General features: G+C 40.8%; 1 protein-coding gene across 4 annotated transcripts in view; it reads left to right on the forward strand.

Moving 5' to 3' along the window:
* The window catches only part of nrxn2b (neurexin 2b), a 1,099,331-nt gene that overhangs the window by 188,943 nt on the left and 892,691 nt on the right, over nucleotides 1-17,697 (forward strand). For all 4 annotated transcript variants that reach the window (XM_072459234.1, XM_072459237.1, XM_072459236.1 and 1 more), the window contains exon 3: nucleotides 5,774-5,794. In XM_072459234.1, coding sequence (XP_072315335.1) covers nucleotides 5,774-5,794 — 21 coding nt within the window. The remainder of the gene's footprint in view (nucleotides 1-5,773; nucleotides 5,795-17,697) is intronic.

The following is a 17,697-nucleotide window of genomic DNA, read 5'->3' on the forward strand; positions in this document are numbered from 1 at the left end:
CCATACATTTAAATAACCATTATAAAACTATTTCATTACTACACAGCTTTCAGGGTGATCTGATCCATTGTCTACATTTTAAAATATGTTTTCTTTTGTCCTGTACTAGTTCAGTTTTCATCCTAGTTTACACCTAGTTTCATGCTGGGATAGACCTGATTAAGACCCCAATTGTACTAGTCTAGTTCTAGTTTATTTCTGGTTCAGTATGAACGATGTTGGTTATACATTTTTTATATTATTTGTCTTAAAAATCTAACACAGCAGTTGTTATTCTATGATTATTGACACATATTTAGTGTTGAGTGTGTCAAAAGCGACACCCTCAGGACAATGTAGTCGATCATAAACGCATTAGACAAGTTCATGCCACATTTTACCATTTTAACATTGTTCCATAGATAACCACAAAGACATTCATTGCAACACGTAATGATAACTACGCCTTAAATAATGAAGTTATGGTGTGTATGACTGGCCTAAATTGTGTTCATGATCAGTTAAGTCTCTGTTCATGCTTCGCTACTGCTTTTCAAAAATGTAGTAATTATATATTCTTACCGCAATATTCTGTTAGACTGAAGCTTTCGAGAATGAAGCCATTTACGAGCCTTTTGAAAGAAATAACTGCAAACCATTTCTGTTGTAGACGAATGCACTGCCGATGCCCCCGTGTTGTTTTAAGCGTCGCAATGTTTACTCAAGAAAGCTTTTACCGCTTTACATTTCCTACTCCCACTGGTTTTTTACACAATTCATCAAAACTTAATGTTAAAAGCAACCACTGTACTGTGTGTTGTTTGCCCCGTTGGAATAGGACATATTGGTGGTTCGAAACATGATGTGGTTTCCCGTTTTCTTGTGCAGTGTTTAATAACTTTAATTAAGTTCAGTCCCAACTACTACATGATGGAAAATTACATAATAGTGTTGCAATTATCCCATTTTTTCCTATTTTTTGCAATTGCAGACACTAAAAACAACAATAAAATCCTCAATTTGCAAAAATAAAAAAAAAAAAAAAAAAAAAAATGCTGTTTGTGACCAGCTTTAGGAAATTAATCATCTTCCTGAACGACAAAGTAAAGATAATTTGACATAAAACAGCCATTTTTATATATATATATATATATATATATATATATATATATATATATATATATATATATATACACACACAACACTTTACTTCAGTAGTAAATTCAATATACATGACCTTTTTTTGCTTGTAACATGTATTATTCTTTCGATTAACCATATCATCTTGGCATCCCTACTACCATTTACCGTATACTGAATTTTATGATTATACTGTACTTGATTACGGACTCGTCTACTCTCCACATATTCATTACAGTAGATCAAAGCCACTTCTTCCTAGAGTGCGCTCTCGTTTTAGTACACACGAGGCTTCATGTAACGAGCTGCGCCGCCATCGGGGGCTCCCTGAGTCTCGCGCAATGTACCGCTAAGCAGATGCAAGATCATCACAGAGCCGTTTGCACAGTAGGAACCCACTTTGGCCGCTTCGTTTTCTTGGCGAGAGCAGTGGTATGAGAAAAGTGTACGGTTTGTGGCTAAAGCTGCATCCTAGTGTTCACATTCTTTGGCCAAACAGGCTAAATCTCTCTTTTAAATCGTAAGAAACCGGATACTTGTGCAATAGTTCAGCCAATATATTTAAGGGTGTTTTTAGCATGAGGACTAAGCGCAATTTTTTGGTGCTTCTGACTTGAAACATGGATACATTTGGACAGGAGAATCATACTGTATTGGATTTAGTCAAGTGTGTGTGGTAACTGCTGTTGTATGTCGTATGTACTATTGGTGTTGTGAATGTCTATGGTCTGTTTTGTCGTGTGTTTGTGCTGCCCATTATTTCATTTATGTCATTGAAACTAACCAGGTAAAACCAGATTGTAACCTCTTTAAAGGTGATCAAGCACATTATTGTATGTGCAACCTTTAATTCTAAGGTATGTTTTATTTTACTTTTTGGTGCTATTTTTAGATTTGAAAAAGCTTTTAGTCTTGGCTGGTGAGGTGATTGCTGTGCATGGAGGATGGATGGAATGGAAAATGTAGAGAGAATTAAGTTTGTTGGTATGAGTTTATGGTATGTTCCTCAATGCCTCTGTTCAATTGATGGTTTCTTTACTTTGTTTTTTTGTGTTATAAAATATAAAAAAATTGAACAATACCAGAAAGAACATAGGAGACAATAAAACGATCATAATAAAAGACACCATACATTTTTTTACAGAGCATTAAGTGTCAATGTGTATGTTTATTTAAGCTCAAATAAGATATTGACTTCCCCACCCACACCAAATCAAATCAAATCAAATCAATTTATTTTTGTAAGGCCCAAAATCACAACAACAGTTGCCTCTGAGGGCCACAGGGAGAAATGAATCAACAATGTCTGTGGTGGCGATGAAGTCAGACAATGTCTGTGGTGGCGAGGGACGATGTCCCAGGGTCCTCTGTCCTTAGACTCTCCTTCTCGGCCAGGAAAAACTACAAAAAAAAACCTCTTTGGGAAAAAAGCGTAGAAACCTGGAGGAGTTCCAGTGAAGGAGAGATCCGACTCTCACAGACGGACAGACGGACACGAGGAGACTGGAGCTGGACCCACTCTTCAGGCAGAAGAGGGACCGTCTGAGGCGAACTGGACCCACTCTTCAGGCAGATGAGGGACCGTCGGAGTCGAGCAGGACCCACTCTTCAGGCAGATGAGGGACCGTCGGAGGCGAACTGGACCCACTCTTCAGGCAGATGAGGGACCGACTGAGGCGAACTGGAGCCACTCTTCAGGCAGATGAGGGACCGTCCACATGGGGCAGGGACCACTTCACCAGGAGAGGGACATCTGGGTCCACAGGTCCTCAGGAGTGAGAGAAAGAAAAAGAAGGCGGTGAACAGTTTGCACCAAAGGCCACACTCTGGACTTAGTCTGTTCCTCTCTCCTACCCATATCTAAGCCCCACCCCCTCCCCTTCCCACTCTCTGATCATCTCTGCATCCTTTTCTCCGCCCCCCCTACCCTCGCCCCAACGCACCATCACCTACCGCAATATCAAGTCAGTCAACCCCCTCACGCTCTCCCAGCTCATATCCTCTGCTTTCCCCCCTGACTCCCCCCCCTCTTCCCCCGACGACTATGCTGTCATGCTCAACACCACCCTCTCCGACTCCCTTGACTCCCTAGCCCCCTGGAAAACCTCCTCCGTCTCATACATCAACCCCGCCCCCTGGTACACCCCTGAACTCCGCACCATGAAGCAGACTGGCCGCCAACTCGAACGACTCCTCAAAAGAACCCGCCTCACCGTCCACGCCGAAGCTTTCAAATTACACATCTCCTCCTACCGTGACGCTCTCCAAGCCGCCAAATCTGCCCACCTCTCCACCCTCATCAACAGCTCCCACCGGAGCCCTCGCACCCTGTTCTCCACCGTCAACAAGCTGCTCCAGCCACCGGACATCACTCCACCCTCCTCCCCTGACCTCTGCAACTCTTTCCTCCTTGCCTTCAATGACAAAATTTCCAAAATCAACAGCTCCATGACTGCCGTCTCCATTAACTCCATCACCACCCCCACCCCTGCCCCCCCTCCTCTCCCTGACCACCCACCCTTCCCTGCCCTCACCACCTTCTCCTCTGTTAACTCCTCTCATATCATAGACCTCATCACCGCTTCCAAAACCACCACCTGCTCTCTCGACCCCCTCCCAACGACTCTAACCAAGGCCTGCCTCCCTGCTCTCATCCCCCATCTCACCACCCTCTTCAACCAGTCTTTATCCCTCGGCCATGTTCCTTCCATCTACAAACTGGCCTCCATCACCCCCATCCTCAAAAAACCCACCCTAGACTCCGCCAACCTCTCCAACTACCGCCCCATCTCCAACCTGCCGTTCCTCTCAAAAACGCTGGAAAGCATCGTCGCCGCCCAACTTCACACCCACCTCCAGTCAAACAACCTCTATGAACCCCTCCAATCTGGCTTCCGCCCACTTCACAGCACTGAAACAGCCCTGGTCAAAGTACTCAACGATCTCCTCACCTCTGCAGACTCCGGGGCCCTCAACATCCTGTTACTACTAGACCTCAGCGCAGCCTTTGACACTATAAACCATTCCATCCTCCTACAAAGGCTGCGCCAACTGGGTGTTGAGGGCTCTGCACTTGACTGGCTCACATCCTACCTCACCAACAGGCAAGAGTTCATTTCCCTCTCCGGTCACTCATCCACCCTCTCCCCAGTAACGCAGGGGTCCCCCAGGGCTCAGTCCTCGGCCCCCTCCTCTTCATCTGCTACATCTTCCCCCTTGGTCACATCCTCCGCCAACTCAACCTGGACTTTCACTGCTACGCTGACGACACCCAGATATACCTCACCACCAAATCCACCCAAAACCCTCCCCTCAGCCACATTGAAACCTGCATCTCTACAATAAAATCATGGCTCACTCTCAACTTCCTCAAACTGAACAGTGACAAAACAGAGCTCCTCCTCATTGGCACCAAATCCACTCTCAATAAAACTGGTCCCTTTTCACTCAGCATCGACACCTCGACCATCACCCCCTCTACCCTGGTACGCAATCTCGGTGTCATCATGGACCCCACCCTCTCCTTCACTCCCCATGTCAGCCACATTGTCAAGACCTCATACTTCCACCTCCGCCGCATCGCCAAAATCCGACACTGCCTCACCCTCCCCGCTGCTGAATCCCTCATCCATGCCTTCATCTCCTCCCGCCTTGACTACTGCAACTCCCTCCTCACTGGCATCTCCTCCCATTCCCTCCATAGACTCCAAATGGTCCAAAACTCCGCTGCCCGCCTCCTCACCCACACCCGGTCCCGTGATCACATCACTCCCGTTCTCCGCTCTCTACGTGTTGTCCCCCCTGTCTGTAAATACCCCCCCCTTTTTTTATTATGTTCAGCGTCTTTGGGTCACTGAAAAGCGCTATATAAATAAAAGTTATTATTATTATTATTATTATTATTATTATTATTATTATTATTATTGTTATAACCTTTATTCAAAGCAAATGGGGAAATTCCTGTGTTGCAATGCAAAGTACAAGAAGACCAGAAGCATAAAACTAAAATATACATACAGACCAAAAGACATATTATGATTAGCTTTAGGTACTTTCTATTCAGCTACAACAAATCCTTTTTTGTTTGTTTTTTTGACACAATATTGATCTAAAATTGCTTATGAACAGAAACAGGTCCATTGACTTCCTGTTCAAAACTGCAGAACTGACAAGCCCCGCCTCTTCATAGTGACACTTCCCCCGTAACAAGCAGCACATTGTCATTTACATGTTTTTTATGTTTGAAAAGTGTCTACGTGACAGTATAAAACTCAACATGTATCACTCGGAGTGTTTACGCTTTAAATAATCGCATCTAAGTGCAGGGACGTAGGCGGAGATGGGGGGTAGGTGAAAACAGGCATTTTCTGCACACTCAAGCCTCAGTTACAGAACAATACAGGATGAATCATACATGCAGGAATCACTCAAAATACAACTAATAATGAGGAAAAGACTGTTATGACAGGGTTAAAAGCAGATTTTGCACAATATGTCCCCCTTACTGTTTCACTGCAATACCAAAGTATACTTTTAAGCTACATCATTGAGTGGCCACATTGAAGTACGTCCATTACCTCCCCCCACTGTATGAAATGTAACTAATAAATCTCTCTTCTCTCTTCTGCCCTGTTTCCTGGACGCCTCCCTGCAGTGGATGAGTATGCTGTCGAAGGTAAGACTGATGTTTATTGCTGCTCCTCTGATGGCTCTCCTTAATGCCGTCACGGATGCTAAAGCTGGCTGCTTCTTAATGGTGTGTGACCTCCTTTTCTGCGGAGGGGCATTGTCAGTTTGGACTGCGGTTTTCAGTGACTTCCAGGGGCTTAAAAAATTCACATTGGTCAAAAAAAAAACAACCTTGATTTATCCTTTTATCTGTCTTTTATGTTTTTTTTTTTTTGTTTTTGACACTTTATGTTCTGCTGTTGATGATATGAAAACAGACACGAATGTACCGACGCTTTATTGTAAATGTCAAGCCAGAATTTGACAAGATATAGACATTGTTTGCTCTTGTTGCGGCGCAACTGAGCGAAGGTTGCTGGTGGGATCCCCGAGGGCATCATTAGACTTTGGGCAACGCACTTAGACACTATGCAGCAAGCTTAATGGACGGATCGGCGTTGGCGTGTCTTTCTGCCGGCTTTTTTCTGTGCTCCAGCGACGTCGTGTTGGTGAATAACAGTTATTGAAAATGCCCTTGTCAAATGATGGACTTGAAATCGTGCTTTGGCTAATAAAGTAGCTTGAAGTAGCTTTAAACGAGTACTAGTTGCAGTGTTATGGACACTTTGATGGATTTGATGGATTGCCTATTGATTGTTCGCATGAGATAGGGACATAACTTTGAAGTTTGGGACTACGATAATAAACTTTCAAACGCTTCTCAGTTGAATATTTGAAAAGTATGTGGTATGAGTATGATTGACGCTTTTGTGTTGCGAGGTCAAGCTGAAGAATACATAATTGACGGGACTTACTCAGTATTGTTACATTATTGAGTTGTGGCACTCTATTTTTAGTGAAATTCTACACTAATTGGATTGATTAGAAGAGCAGAATATGACTGTCCACGCTGTATTCCATTTATAAAAGAGCGTCTTATTTTTTTTTTATTTTTATTTTTTTATTTTTTTTATCCTTTATTGTCCCACATGGGAAAATTTCATTGGTGCAACGCAGGTAGATACAGAGGTAGATACAGAAGAACAGATCACTTATAGGAAGTCTGAAAAAACACTTTCAGTAGAAGATCTCCTATAAATAAATAAAAACTCCCATAGACAAATAAATAAATAAATAAATACATAAATACCATTGCATGTGATCACGACAGTAATTGCACATGAATATGTGTCACAACAGCACATGAATTGCACATGAATTTCACAGTAATTGCACATACGACAGAATTGCACATCAGTATTAGGTTAGGTCAGTATTGCGACGGGATAACGTGACGATCTCCGGGTAAGACGACTGTTCTCCGCAGTTTCATGAGTTCCTCCTTTGTGGAAACGCGGTACGGGGGGCGGGGCCGGGGGGCGGTACGGGGGGCGGGGCCGGAGCCGGGGGACTCAGAGCCAAAACACATCGCAACGACACGACGAAAACACTCAATCCAGCCGAACAAAGTCAAAACAAGTTAATTTAAAGCGATTCCAGTGCGTGTCCCGATCGTTCGTGAAGTTCCTCTTTCATATAAACGTGTATATAAACGTGTACCGACGACACGCCGTACTTTAGCGCGGCCGGAGGGCGCGGGGGGAGGGGCTGGTGGGCTCGCTCGGAGCTAGCTCACGTCACAACAACACAACGAACGCAACGAAAAACTCTCAAATCCAGCCGAAAAAAGTCAAAAACAGTTGAATTAAAAAACTATTCCAGCGCGTGTCCCTATCGTACAGTAAAATAGAAAAAATATACTAACTATATTTACAAAATATAGGAGATAAAGCACAATAAGTGTGAGAAAGAAGAGAGAGCGTTTACACCGGGCTGCCAGCTGTACCAGCGCCTTATTGAACGTTTATCCAAAGCACATACATATTGATCCTTTCAGAGTGATTTTAGTGTCAAAGCTGCACTGTTTTCTGGTGGAGGGTCTGTCTTCTGCTTGTCTCGTGAAAATGTTCTTGCTTTACCTTAAAATGTTCCACAATATGGTATACACTTTGCACAATAACAGGCATTTTTTTTTACTGCTAAGTGGGGAGCGCTGCTTTTTTCCACGTTCGGTAAATAATAGTGCTGTAACTGACTTTGACTGTCTTATTAAACGTGAAAAATAGTAATGGTAGTTCATTTTAAACTCATGTACAGCAGTTGACACAGTAATTGGTTTATAAGTGCTTTTCACTTCTCTCAGAGGCCAGAGGGGAGTGTTGCCGCCTCGGTAAAGCTAACAAACATTAGCATGCTAACTGCGCACTCCCTTCTTAGCAAATAATAAAGCACTCTATAATTGGATAAGACATTTTCAACCTTAAGAAATGCTTTAACAGTGTCTACAGTATGTATTGGGGCAAAATCGTTTTTTTAGGTGGTGTAAACTTGCACATTTACTTTTGCACGTTCCATTATTACGGCAGACGAACGGAAACATGACGGGGGAAGAGTAATTTAGCCTTTATGCCATTTTGTGGAACATTCCAGTCAGAACAATAACATCCCATGGAGAACAATAATAAAAGAATAAGGTTTTGGACACTCCACCTGAAAACTTACACGGTACCCCTGAAAAAAAGTTTGAAAATTTGTGATTGTAATTTGTTTTAATTGTACACCAAATTCCAGAAAATATTGAATTTAGGTAGGCTATTTTTTACATTGACAGTTGAAATCTACCCCCTTTTGTGGATGTGGCCCCCCCTGCACATTCTTTGTCTGCCAATAGCTTGAACCGGCCCTGTACCCCTATCACTTCTCCAGTGCCCTTTATGCATGCTCGATGATTGTCATTTAGCCGGGTTAGCTGCATCCTCCTGTCTCCAGTCCAGCGCCCTACATGTTGTTTCCCCGGGAGTCCACGCGCCCTTGACCCCGTCTGCACACTGCACAGACCCTTGGAGACACACAGCAGCGAGAGAGCAGAGGCGTAGAGGTAACGCGGTCTGACACGCTGCCCCCGGTGGACTAATGTGGACAAGGCAAGGGTCAGGGAGGCTTCGAAGACAAGAAAAGCCGACAAACACTGAATGTGTCCACTGATCTTGATTGTGCAGAAAGAAATGGAGGTTCTCTTGTCGTTTCTTTGGCATTTTTGTACTTTTGTAGGCAAAGCAAGTTTGTTTAAAGAGCACGGTTCGTACACAGGTAGTTCAAAGTGCTTTGCGCAACAGGAAAATGTGTACATAAAAGAGAAGAGTGCAAATAATGTCAGAGTAGAGGCCTGTCTCACATCTGTTCCAGATTTTAGGTGGCTAAAACTGAAATGCAGATTTCCCATGGTTAATCCTGACTCTGGCACCAGCAGGAGGCCGGTCCATGTTTAATCCTGACTCTGGCACCAGCAGGAGGCCGGTCCATGTTTAGTCCTGACTCTGGCACCAGCAGGAGGCCGGTCCATGTTTAATCCTGACTGTGGCACCAGCAGGAGGCCGGTCCATGTTTAATCCTGACTGTGGCACCAGCAGGAGGCCGGTCCATGTTTAGTCCTGACTCTGGCACCAGCAGGAGGCCGGTCCATGTTTAATCCTGACTGTGGCACCAGCAGGAGGCCGGTCCATGTTTAGTCCTGACTCTGGCACCAGCAGGAGGCCGGTCCATGTTTAATCCTGACTCTGGCACCAGCAGGAGGCCGGTCCCTAAGAACAGGACTAATGTGCTCATACTTCCTGGTTCTAGTCAGGACCCGAGCAGCAGCGTTCTGGATGTACTGCAGCTGTTTTACAGCTCGTTTGGAGAGACCAGTGAGCAGGCCGTTACAGTAGTCCAATCTACTGGAGACAAACGCATGGATAAGTCTCTTCAAGTCTGGTTTGGACAGATGCCAAGGGCTCTTCTCGAACCCATGACACCGACATTGTGGTGGCAGCATCCACACACATGCGATGAAGCATGGTTTTGGTTCTCTAGTCTTGGTTTAGGCCTAGTCTACTCCAGGTTTTCATGTATTCTCCTAACCACATCAACATTTGGACTAAACTTGAAATAAATGTGGAGAAAAACTTGGACCAGACCAGCACTACACCGGGACTGAATACAACCAAACCAAGTCTTCCAGGGTGCACTCACACATTCAACGCTTCTAAAGAGGAACGGCAGGTTGGACTAAAACTGAAGCCATTTTGAGTTATGTTATTTTTACAAAGACAGACATTCTGTAATTAAGGTTGCCAAAGGATTGATATGCAAGCCTTGAACAGCTTTTTAGATTGCTTAAATGTGTTGATTAATTTGGAACAGGATTTATTTAGGTGAAGTCGGGACGCACTCGGCAGCTCATTTAAGTAATAGTTAGGAGATAATGGCGGGGAAGGACATGCATGGTAATGGAGCGTCCAGTCTGGTTTAGAGGGCACCTGCTTTACCTCATGCCCAGGGTCAATGCATTATTTATTAGGTTGATTTAAAGACCATATTTTATGCATTATTCAGCCTTTTTAAAATACTTCAGACATCATAGCTTAGCTCTTTCATGTTTTATAAGTTGTCTGGTAATGAAGCTATAGGAGGCATATTATGCAAAATCATAGATGTAGAATGCAAATACCAGAGTTTACTGCATAGGGCCAATTTTTAAACATATCTTCAAGAAACAGTTAACTCTCATCGTGCTATGTATTTCGTTTTTAGACGACAAGTTGCACATTGGATCTAGATCTAGTTTGTATCATTGTTAGGAGTTAGCATGGTTGAGATAAGGAATGTCAAGATCATCCGGATTATTCAGGTTACATTATAGAACATAAGAAGTATTAGATAATAATAGTGTAAAAAAAGTCATTTCAATTCAATCTACACTTTGTGTTTGTTTTGTTTTAACTTGAATAACTTAACTTTATTAAACTTACAGACTTGCACACCCACATTTTGATTTACAAAGCTATATTATATAAAGTCCACATTATATTTCTTCTCTGATTGAGTCTAATTCTCTCCATTACCACTCTAGGTCTCAAGAGAGACAGCTTTAGCAGTACCATAAATCCACACTGAACAAGGGGAAACTGGTGTTAGATTCAATGCTATTAATTTATAGAACACTTTCATAAATCTACTTCAACTAAACAATGAGGTTCCCTGAAGTAAATTCAAACATATACTATATTTCCAGACCATTGTACTATTGCACTCAAAACTCACTTTAAAATGAGGAGCAAATCTCAATGGGACTTCCTGATGAATTAATTCAATAAAACATATCACTTAATTTTACTTCATAATTCAGAAACTTTGATTTCATAAAGCTGGTCACATAATAAAGTGTCATGGTGTCAATCATTTTGAAAAAAAAACATACAATTATTCTCACAGTAATTGTGCATTAGGATAATAACACTAGGATAATAGCACTAGGATAATGACACTATGGTAATAACACTATGGTAATAACAGAATGATAATAACACTGGTATAATAACACTGGGATAATAACACTGGGATAATAACACTGGGATATTAACACTGGGATTATAACACTAGGATAATAACACTAGGGTAATAACACTGGTATAATAACACTAGGATAATAAAACTAGGGTAATAACACTGGGATAATAACACTAGGGTAATAACACTGGTATAATAACACTAGGATAATAACGTAATGATAATAACACTAGGATAATAACACTTGGGTAATAACACTAGGATAATACAACTAGAAAAATAACACTACGTTAACACTAGGTTAATAACACTAGGTTAATAACACTAGGGTAATAACACTAGGGTAATAACACTAGGACAATAACACTAGGACAATAACACTAGGACAATAACACTAGGACAATAACACTATGGTAATAACAGAATAATAATAACACTGGTATAATAACACTACGATAATAACACTAGGATAATAACACTGGGATAATAACACTAGGGTAATAACAGAATGATAATGACACTAGGATAATAAAACAATGGGTAATTACAATAGGATAATAACATTAGGGGCTAAGGCTTATGAAACTAACCTAGTAATACTAAAATCTGATATTGTGACATCTTTAAAGCAATTCAGTTTTGTGGACAATAAATTGAAAGAAAAAAGGCGGCTCGATATATTTCCGCTAATAATTACAACTCGCTCGGTCGTCACAATTAAATCCTAGAGGGTACAAGTGACCCATAGACAGCTTATTTTTAGCTATTACCGGTGACCGTATCTGCTCCAATTAGTGTCGCTGACCGCGTGTCGTGAGGTTGGGTGAGATTGATGACGCATAAAGACTCGCCGAGCACCCATGGGAGACCGGCGCCCCTGGAAACGTGGCCGGCGGACCCCGCTCGAGCAGCGCGTTGGACTCGATTGATGGTGTTGTTTGCGACACTGACCTGTTTTCTCCGTATGTGTAGTGAAAAGGCGCACGCGTCCTCTCTCAGGGTGCACCGCCGCCTTGATGTATAGGTTCATTATGTAATCACAGGTTGTATGAGTGTAGCCCAGCACGGAGATAAGGGAATGCAATGGAATACAACAGAAGAAAACAGGTCTGACCCACAACGCAGATGGCCTCAATAAGCATCGAATGGTTACCAAGGGAGAATCAATGGTGTGAATAGTAAGCGACTCAGGGTTGCCATGATAGAAGCAATTCTTATCGTTCGTTTAAGGCAAGTAACGTGGGATGGAATGTTTTTCTGAGGTTTGTGATATTTATTATAGGTTAGGTTCATGTGACATCACAACATTCTAATGCTGAGCCAGAGACAGAATTCTATGGTGGAATTTGCTGTTTAACTGTCAGATGTCCGATTTGTTTACCTGGTTTATGGTTCAGATCTCTGTAATACTTCTACCTAGTAACATGTAACACTGACAGTGTTCAACGTCTTCCCTGTCAGTGTAAATCAACACAAATTACATAATTTTTTCACAATCGCTTAAAAAAGTGGTTGCATTAAACAACTTCAAAGGTGTCATTGTTGTCAGCTGAAAGGATTTAAAGTCTTTAGATCAATATTGCAGGTTTGTAGAGCCAATCTCAAACTAATAATGAGAAGTTTAAATGTTTGTGGATCGTTTTAAAGGGACTTTTAAATGAAATTACCAATGGCTGATGTGTTGTTGCATTCAACGGCCAAATTGTCCCCTTAAACTTCGAGTTCTATCTGGCTCTTTGTCAAGTTCATAATGTTCCTGTGTATATTGTCGTGTACACTATATGAAGATTTTGAAGGGTTTGGTGATTTTTATGTTATTTTTTTTATGATCATCAACATTTAACCATTCTATTGTGGTCTGTGAGTGGTCAGAACTTTAAACCTCAATAAATCCAAACTATCCAGAACAGAGATAGAACCCTGGACAAATGTGTATTTAGCCTTCTCTAAAGTACTATGAGCTTAATTGTATTTATTTTATCTTAAACAATATAATTACATTTTCCTGCAGAGTTTCATTTCAACACATTATGATTAACAATACTGTATGTAGTGAAAACCTTCTCAGTGACTTTGAACTCACCTTTGACTTTGACTGGATAAGTCACGATGTAATCACACAGGGTTCGTTATGACCCCGATTGTTTGGGTGAGCGTCCCGACCTGATCTTTATCAATCTGATCACAGCTAATCAACATTTCCCATAGTCTCACAGAAATCTTCTTTGCTCTTACGTAATCCCACTGTTCAGAACTCCATAATACACATCTATGCATGTTGTAAAGCTAGACAGGATTAGTGTTCCCGAGGTTACTGTAGAATTACTTCTCAATCAGATTATGGATTTATTTGGCATGTAAAAATACATTGGAAATTATAATGCTCAGGTCACATACTTGCATCAGGGCAAAATGTAGAGTAAAACAAATATCAAATGTTGTTTTTTGTGGTATTAACCTAGATTTGAATCTGTATTGTCTTTTAAAAGGCTGTGCTACACAAATAAAAAAAAAAAAAATGAACTTTGTTTGTCAGACATTTGGGGAAAGGAATATACAGCCTAAATAAAAACAAATGAGACATAAACAGTAACTAGGGCTTGGTACAGTATCAAGTAAGGTTAAGGTGAAAAATAAAAAAGATTCCAAAAAAGAAAACATTTTAGGACAATTTAATTTATTTCATTCAAAGTAATAATGATTGCATGGAATTGTATTACTGACTAAAGTGAGCCTCTACATGGTGCTGTTCATAAATATATTAGATATTTCAGTAGGCTAACCCAGTTTTTGTATTTATTGCAAAAGATTGACATTTAATTAAAAACAATAATCATTTTTTGTCTCGATTATGCGCTTTTGATTTGCCGTGATTTTAAAGAGAACGGGGGCTCTTTAGTAATTTAATACAATACTAAAACAAGCTGATAACATATATAACCACACTACGAATATAGATAAACGATAACTAATGTATAAGTCACACCAGCCAAAAAATACACAATAGAGAAGAAAACATATATAAGTCACACTGGAGTATGAAATGCGGTTGCAAGTGTGAAAATAACAAACAATATCACATATGTCGCTCCGGAGTATAAGTAAATAAGTAGAAATATAAGTAAGTCGCACTCTGGCCAAAACTACTAACAAAACTGAAAAAAGGTTAGCATCCAACACATATCAAATGTGTTGGATGCTAGTCATTGCTCTCCACAGCACATATACATGACTCCAACAAGAGCTCTTAGTCTTAACCTACTGGACCCAAACAGGGAAACACAGAGTTCGAGGTTGCGAGCCATAATATGAGTCGTCGTTTGCATCAGACCTAAAATAATTGTGTATATTTTCCTGGCTGTGTTTTACCCCATGCTGTCAATACCTCTCCTACTGTGCTGAGAAGCGCTCCGAGTATGATCGGAGTACTCTAAGGGCCAGATTTACAAAGCTTTCGCACAGGGGCAAAACGTGTTGCAAAAAGCATGTGCAGTTGCGTCTCTCTCAGGCTGCAGTGCTAATTTAACACGAATGAAAATGCAAAACCAAACAATTTTGCCCCAAAGTGCAAAACTTGAAGCATAGAAAATGCTAATTATAATGTTTTGCGGTTTAGAAGGGGCAAGACTACGGAAAAATGTAGCACTTCCAAAAAGCAGGTATGGAACTTTTGCATAGAACATCGATATGGTGTTAAAGGATATCAAATGATTTTGCATGTCTCATTTACAAGTATAAAATAATGATCTTTTGTTTTGATGGAGGGGAGCGGTTGCAAAACTAGGTGTCTCCCATTTCAGACTCAGCTTTTTAGAAGGCTGTAATGCGATCCTCGGCACCAGTTTTATTTTAGGCTGAGCTTGTTTTCCTATACGTCCCTCTGTCCGTGCGCATCAGCTGAACTCTGGATATGTGAGGCATCTTCTGCCTATAATGTTCACAATCAGAACAATGTAGGTTTAAATGTGTGAAGATGACTAATCATAGACCGTCTTTCCTTATAACCTAAGATTTAAATCTCACTAAAACCACTGATGTACTACAGTATAATATATAATTAAAATTATCCATATTATTCACTTTTTTTAATATATAGATTTAATGTTGTGGCCTAACTATGAGGCTAGTGAACATCTTCATCCCCAGTAATCCTATTGCAGGGCTATTCAACACAGGGCCCAACTCCAAACCCACGACACATCTTCTGAATAAAAAAAAAAAAAAGATCTGGGTTAGCACTAGTTTAGACCTGGTTTGGTCTTGGTTTAGTCCTTATTTAATTCTGCTTTACATATTTTGATTCTTGGTTAGTCCTGGTTCAGATCTGGTTGGTTCTAGTCTAGGCCTGGTTTAATTCTGGTTCAGTCCTGGATGGGAAATTTTGCAAAACAATGTTCATCAACCATTTTGTATGTTATTTCTCACAAAAATTGAACCAATCAGTTATGTTGGGGATGATTTGTTCGGCCCAGAGGTCTTGGCCCTCCAAAAAATCTGGCCCATCGGGAAAAGTTAAATAGCCCTGATATAATAATATATAAGTGTCTGTTCTCCCAAAGGAGCAACACATTTTGCTGACGCAGTAAGTTCCACTAATAAAATGTGCCGTTTCTGATGGTAAATAACATGCCCACAAAAAAGCACATGCACATTTGAAGTAGTACTCACAGTTTAGCACCTGTCTCAGTAAATCTGTTTTCTATGGCAACTGCTCGAAAAAAAAAAAAAAACGTAAATAAATTGGAGCCTTCTGAGTCCCTTTTTGGGGACTGTTTGCTCATGCTATGCCGCTTATAAACGATCTTTATATTATTGGGATGCAAATGTATATAGGCTCTCGCACATGGAACATTTTGTAGTCGGCGGTGGTGAGATATCCTCCAATTACTCCACAACTGATGGCGCACAACATGAAAAAATAGCAAGGCGGGTTCTGCGTTCATCCGGCTGCTAAGTTACCGGTATACAGTGAGAAGACAATGTAAGATACAGTGAAAAAGATCATCCAACACTACTTGCGTCAATATGTGTCAAATTAAACGTGATCGATTTGTTTTATTCCGTCATCATTTTGTGTAATTGATAATGTTAGGACAGGCTAGTCATTTTTTTTTTTTCTTCCCTGCATGTAAACGTACAGCAAAGCGCCATCGTCTTCCACATAGCGGCAACGAAATCTGGCAAAACTAACTCTCCTCTCAGCGTGTTGACAACAAGAGAGCTCCGGGCCGCGCAATTGTCCAATCCATTTCCCTCCATCAGACCAAAACAGAGGAGCCTGAAGCCAAACATCTGGAGACGCCCACTCCTACCACTCCATCCCACGGAGCGAAAAAACCAAGGCTCAGATAGGAGACCGCCGACTGGGGTGAAATTAACGGCATGGCTGGACGTTTGGCTTCCTCCCGGGGTCTTTCGAGAGCCTTAATCTCACCACAACATCTGTTAGAAGGCTGGGCCAGTGCCGCCAACATCCCGAGCATCCTGCTGCTGTCCAAAAACCTCTCAGGCATTTTCCAAGCTATAAAAAAAATATATAAAGCAAAGTCAAGATGGCGTTTAACGGTTTTCTACCATTGGGTCCATGGTGGTGTTTACTGGTAGTTGGCAGAGGAACTAAGCAATCAAAAGATGGTCCAAAATCGATTCTTAAAGTATAAATCTCAAATTAAAATGTTTAGTTACGATGTATTGATATAAGAGAAGGATGCACAGAGTTTTACCCAAATAATTAATTGTTTACGTTTGATGTAGCACTGTAATGTTTCATGAAAATAATTAGTGGCTATTGCACAAGAAAACGACATTTAAAACTGCAAGCAGCGATGAAGGTCTTGACACAATCACAATAATATATAAAATACTACTTTGCCAATTAAATAATTCACCCTTTTCTTTAGATTTAATATAATGCATAGCTAATAAAATAAAATAATGAAACAACAGTTAAATCTGCAAGCAGCGATTAAGGTCTTTTACTCTATCAATATATCCTTATGTTGACATATCTACCATTTATCTACCATGTATTTATTCAGTAAACTTTGAATCAGGGCTGCAACAAGTTCAATGATGAATCACAACTAATTGATTTTTGATCTAATTTTCAACTAATATAGCAATCGAATAATCGTTAGCATAGGTTCCAAAACATGCCAAGAGCTTAGAAAAGAAATTGAGCAGTCGTTTCATGAAAATTACAAGGAAATGTGGAAATTCAGTGTATTTGATGAAAGCACTCTTTTGCCCATAAATGTGCTCCACCAGGATCCTACTGTTTTTTTTTAATCTAGTCAAATCTCTCGTGGTTTCATGCTAAATGCAGTCCAACTGGTTTTCATAATTGCTAGCTAGAGCGCTATTAGCAGTGGACCTTGCACAGCTTTCACCTATTCAGTCATAACGTTATATATACATACACATATCAATGTTTTTTATTATTATTATTATGAGTTTATGATCCGTTTTTATATGTGCGATGTGACTTATTGACTACCATGTTATATGTATAGCGCTGTTGAG

The sequence above is a fragment of the Eucyclogobius newberryi genome, unplaced genomic scaffold (genome assembly GCF_026437365.1).
Source record: "Eucyclogobius newberryi isolate DKJ021-1_F unplaced genomic scaffold, fEucNew1.0.hap1 SCAF_22, whole genome shotgun sequence".
NCBI classification, from domain to species: domain Eukaryota; kingdom Metazoa; phylum Chordata; class Actinopteri; order Gobiiformes; family Gobiidae; genus Eucyclogobius; species Eucyclogobius newberryi.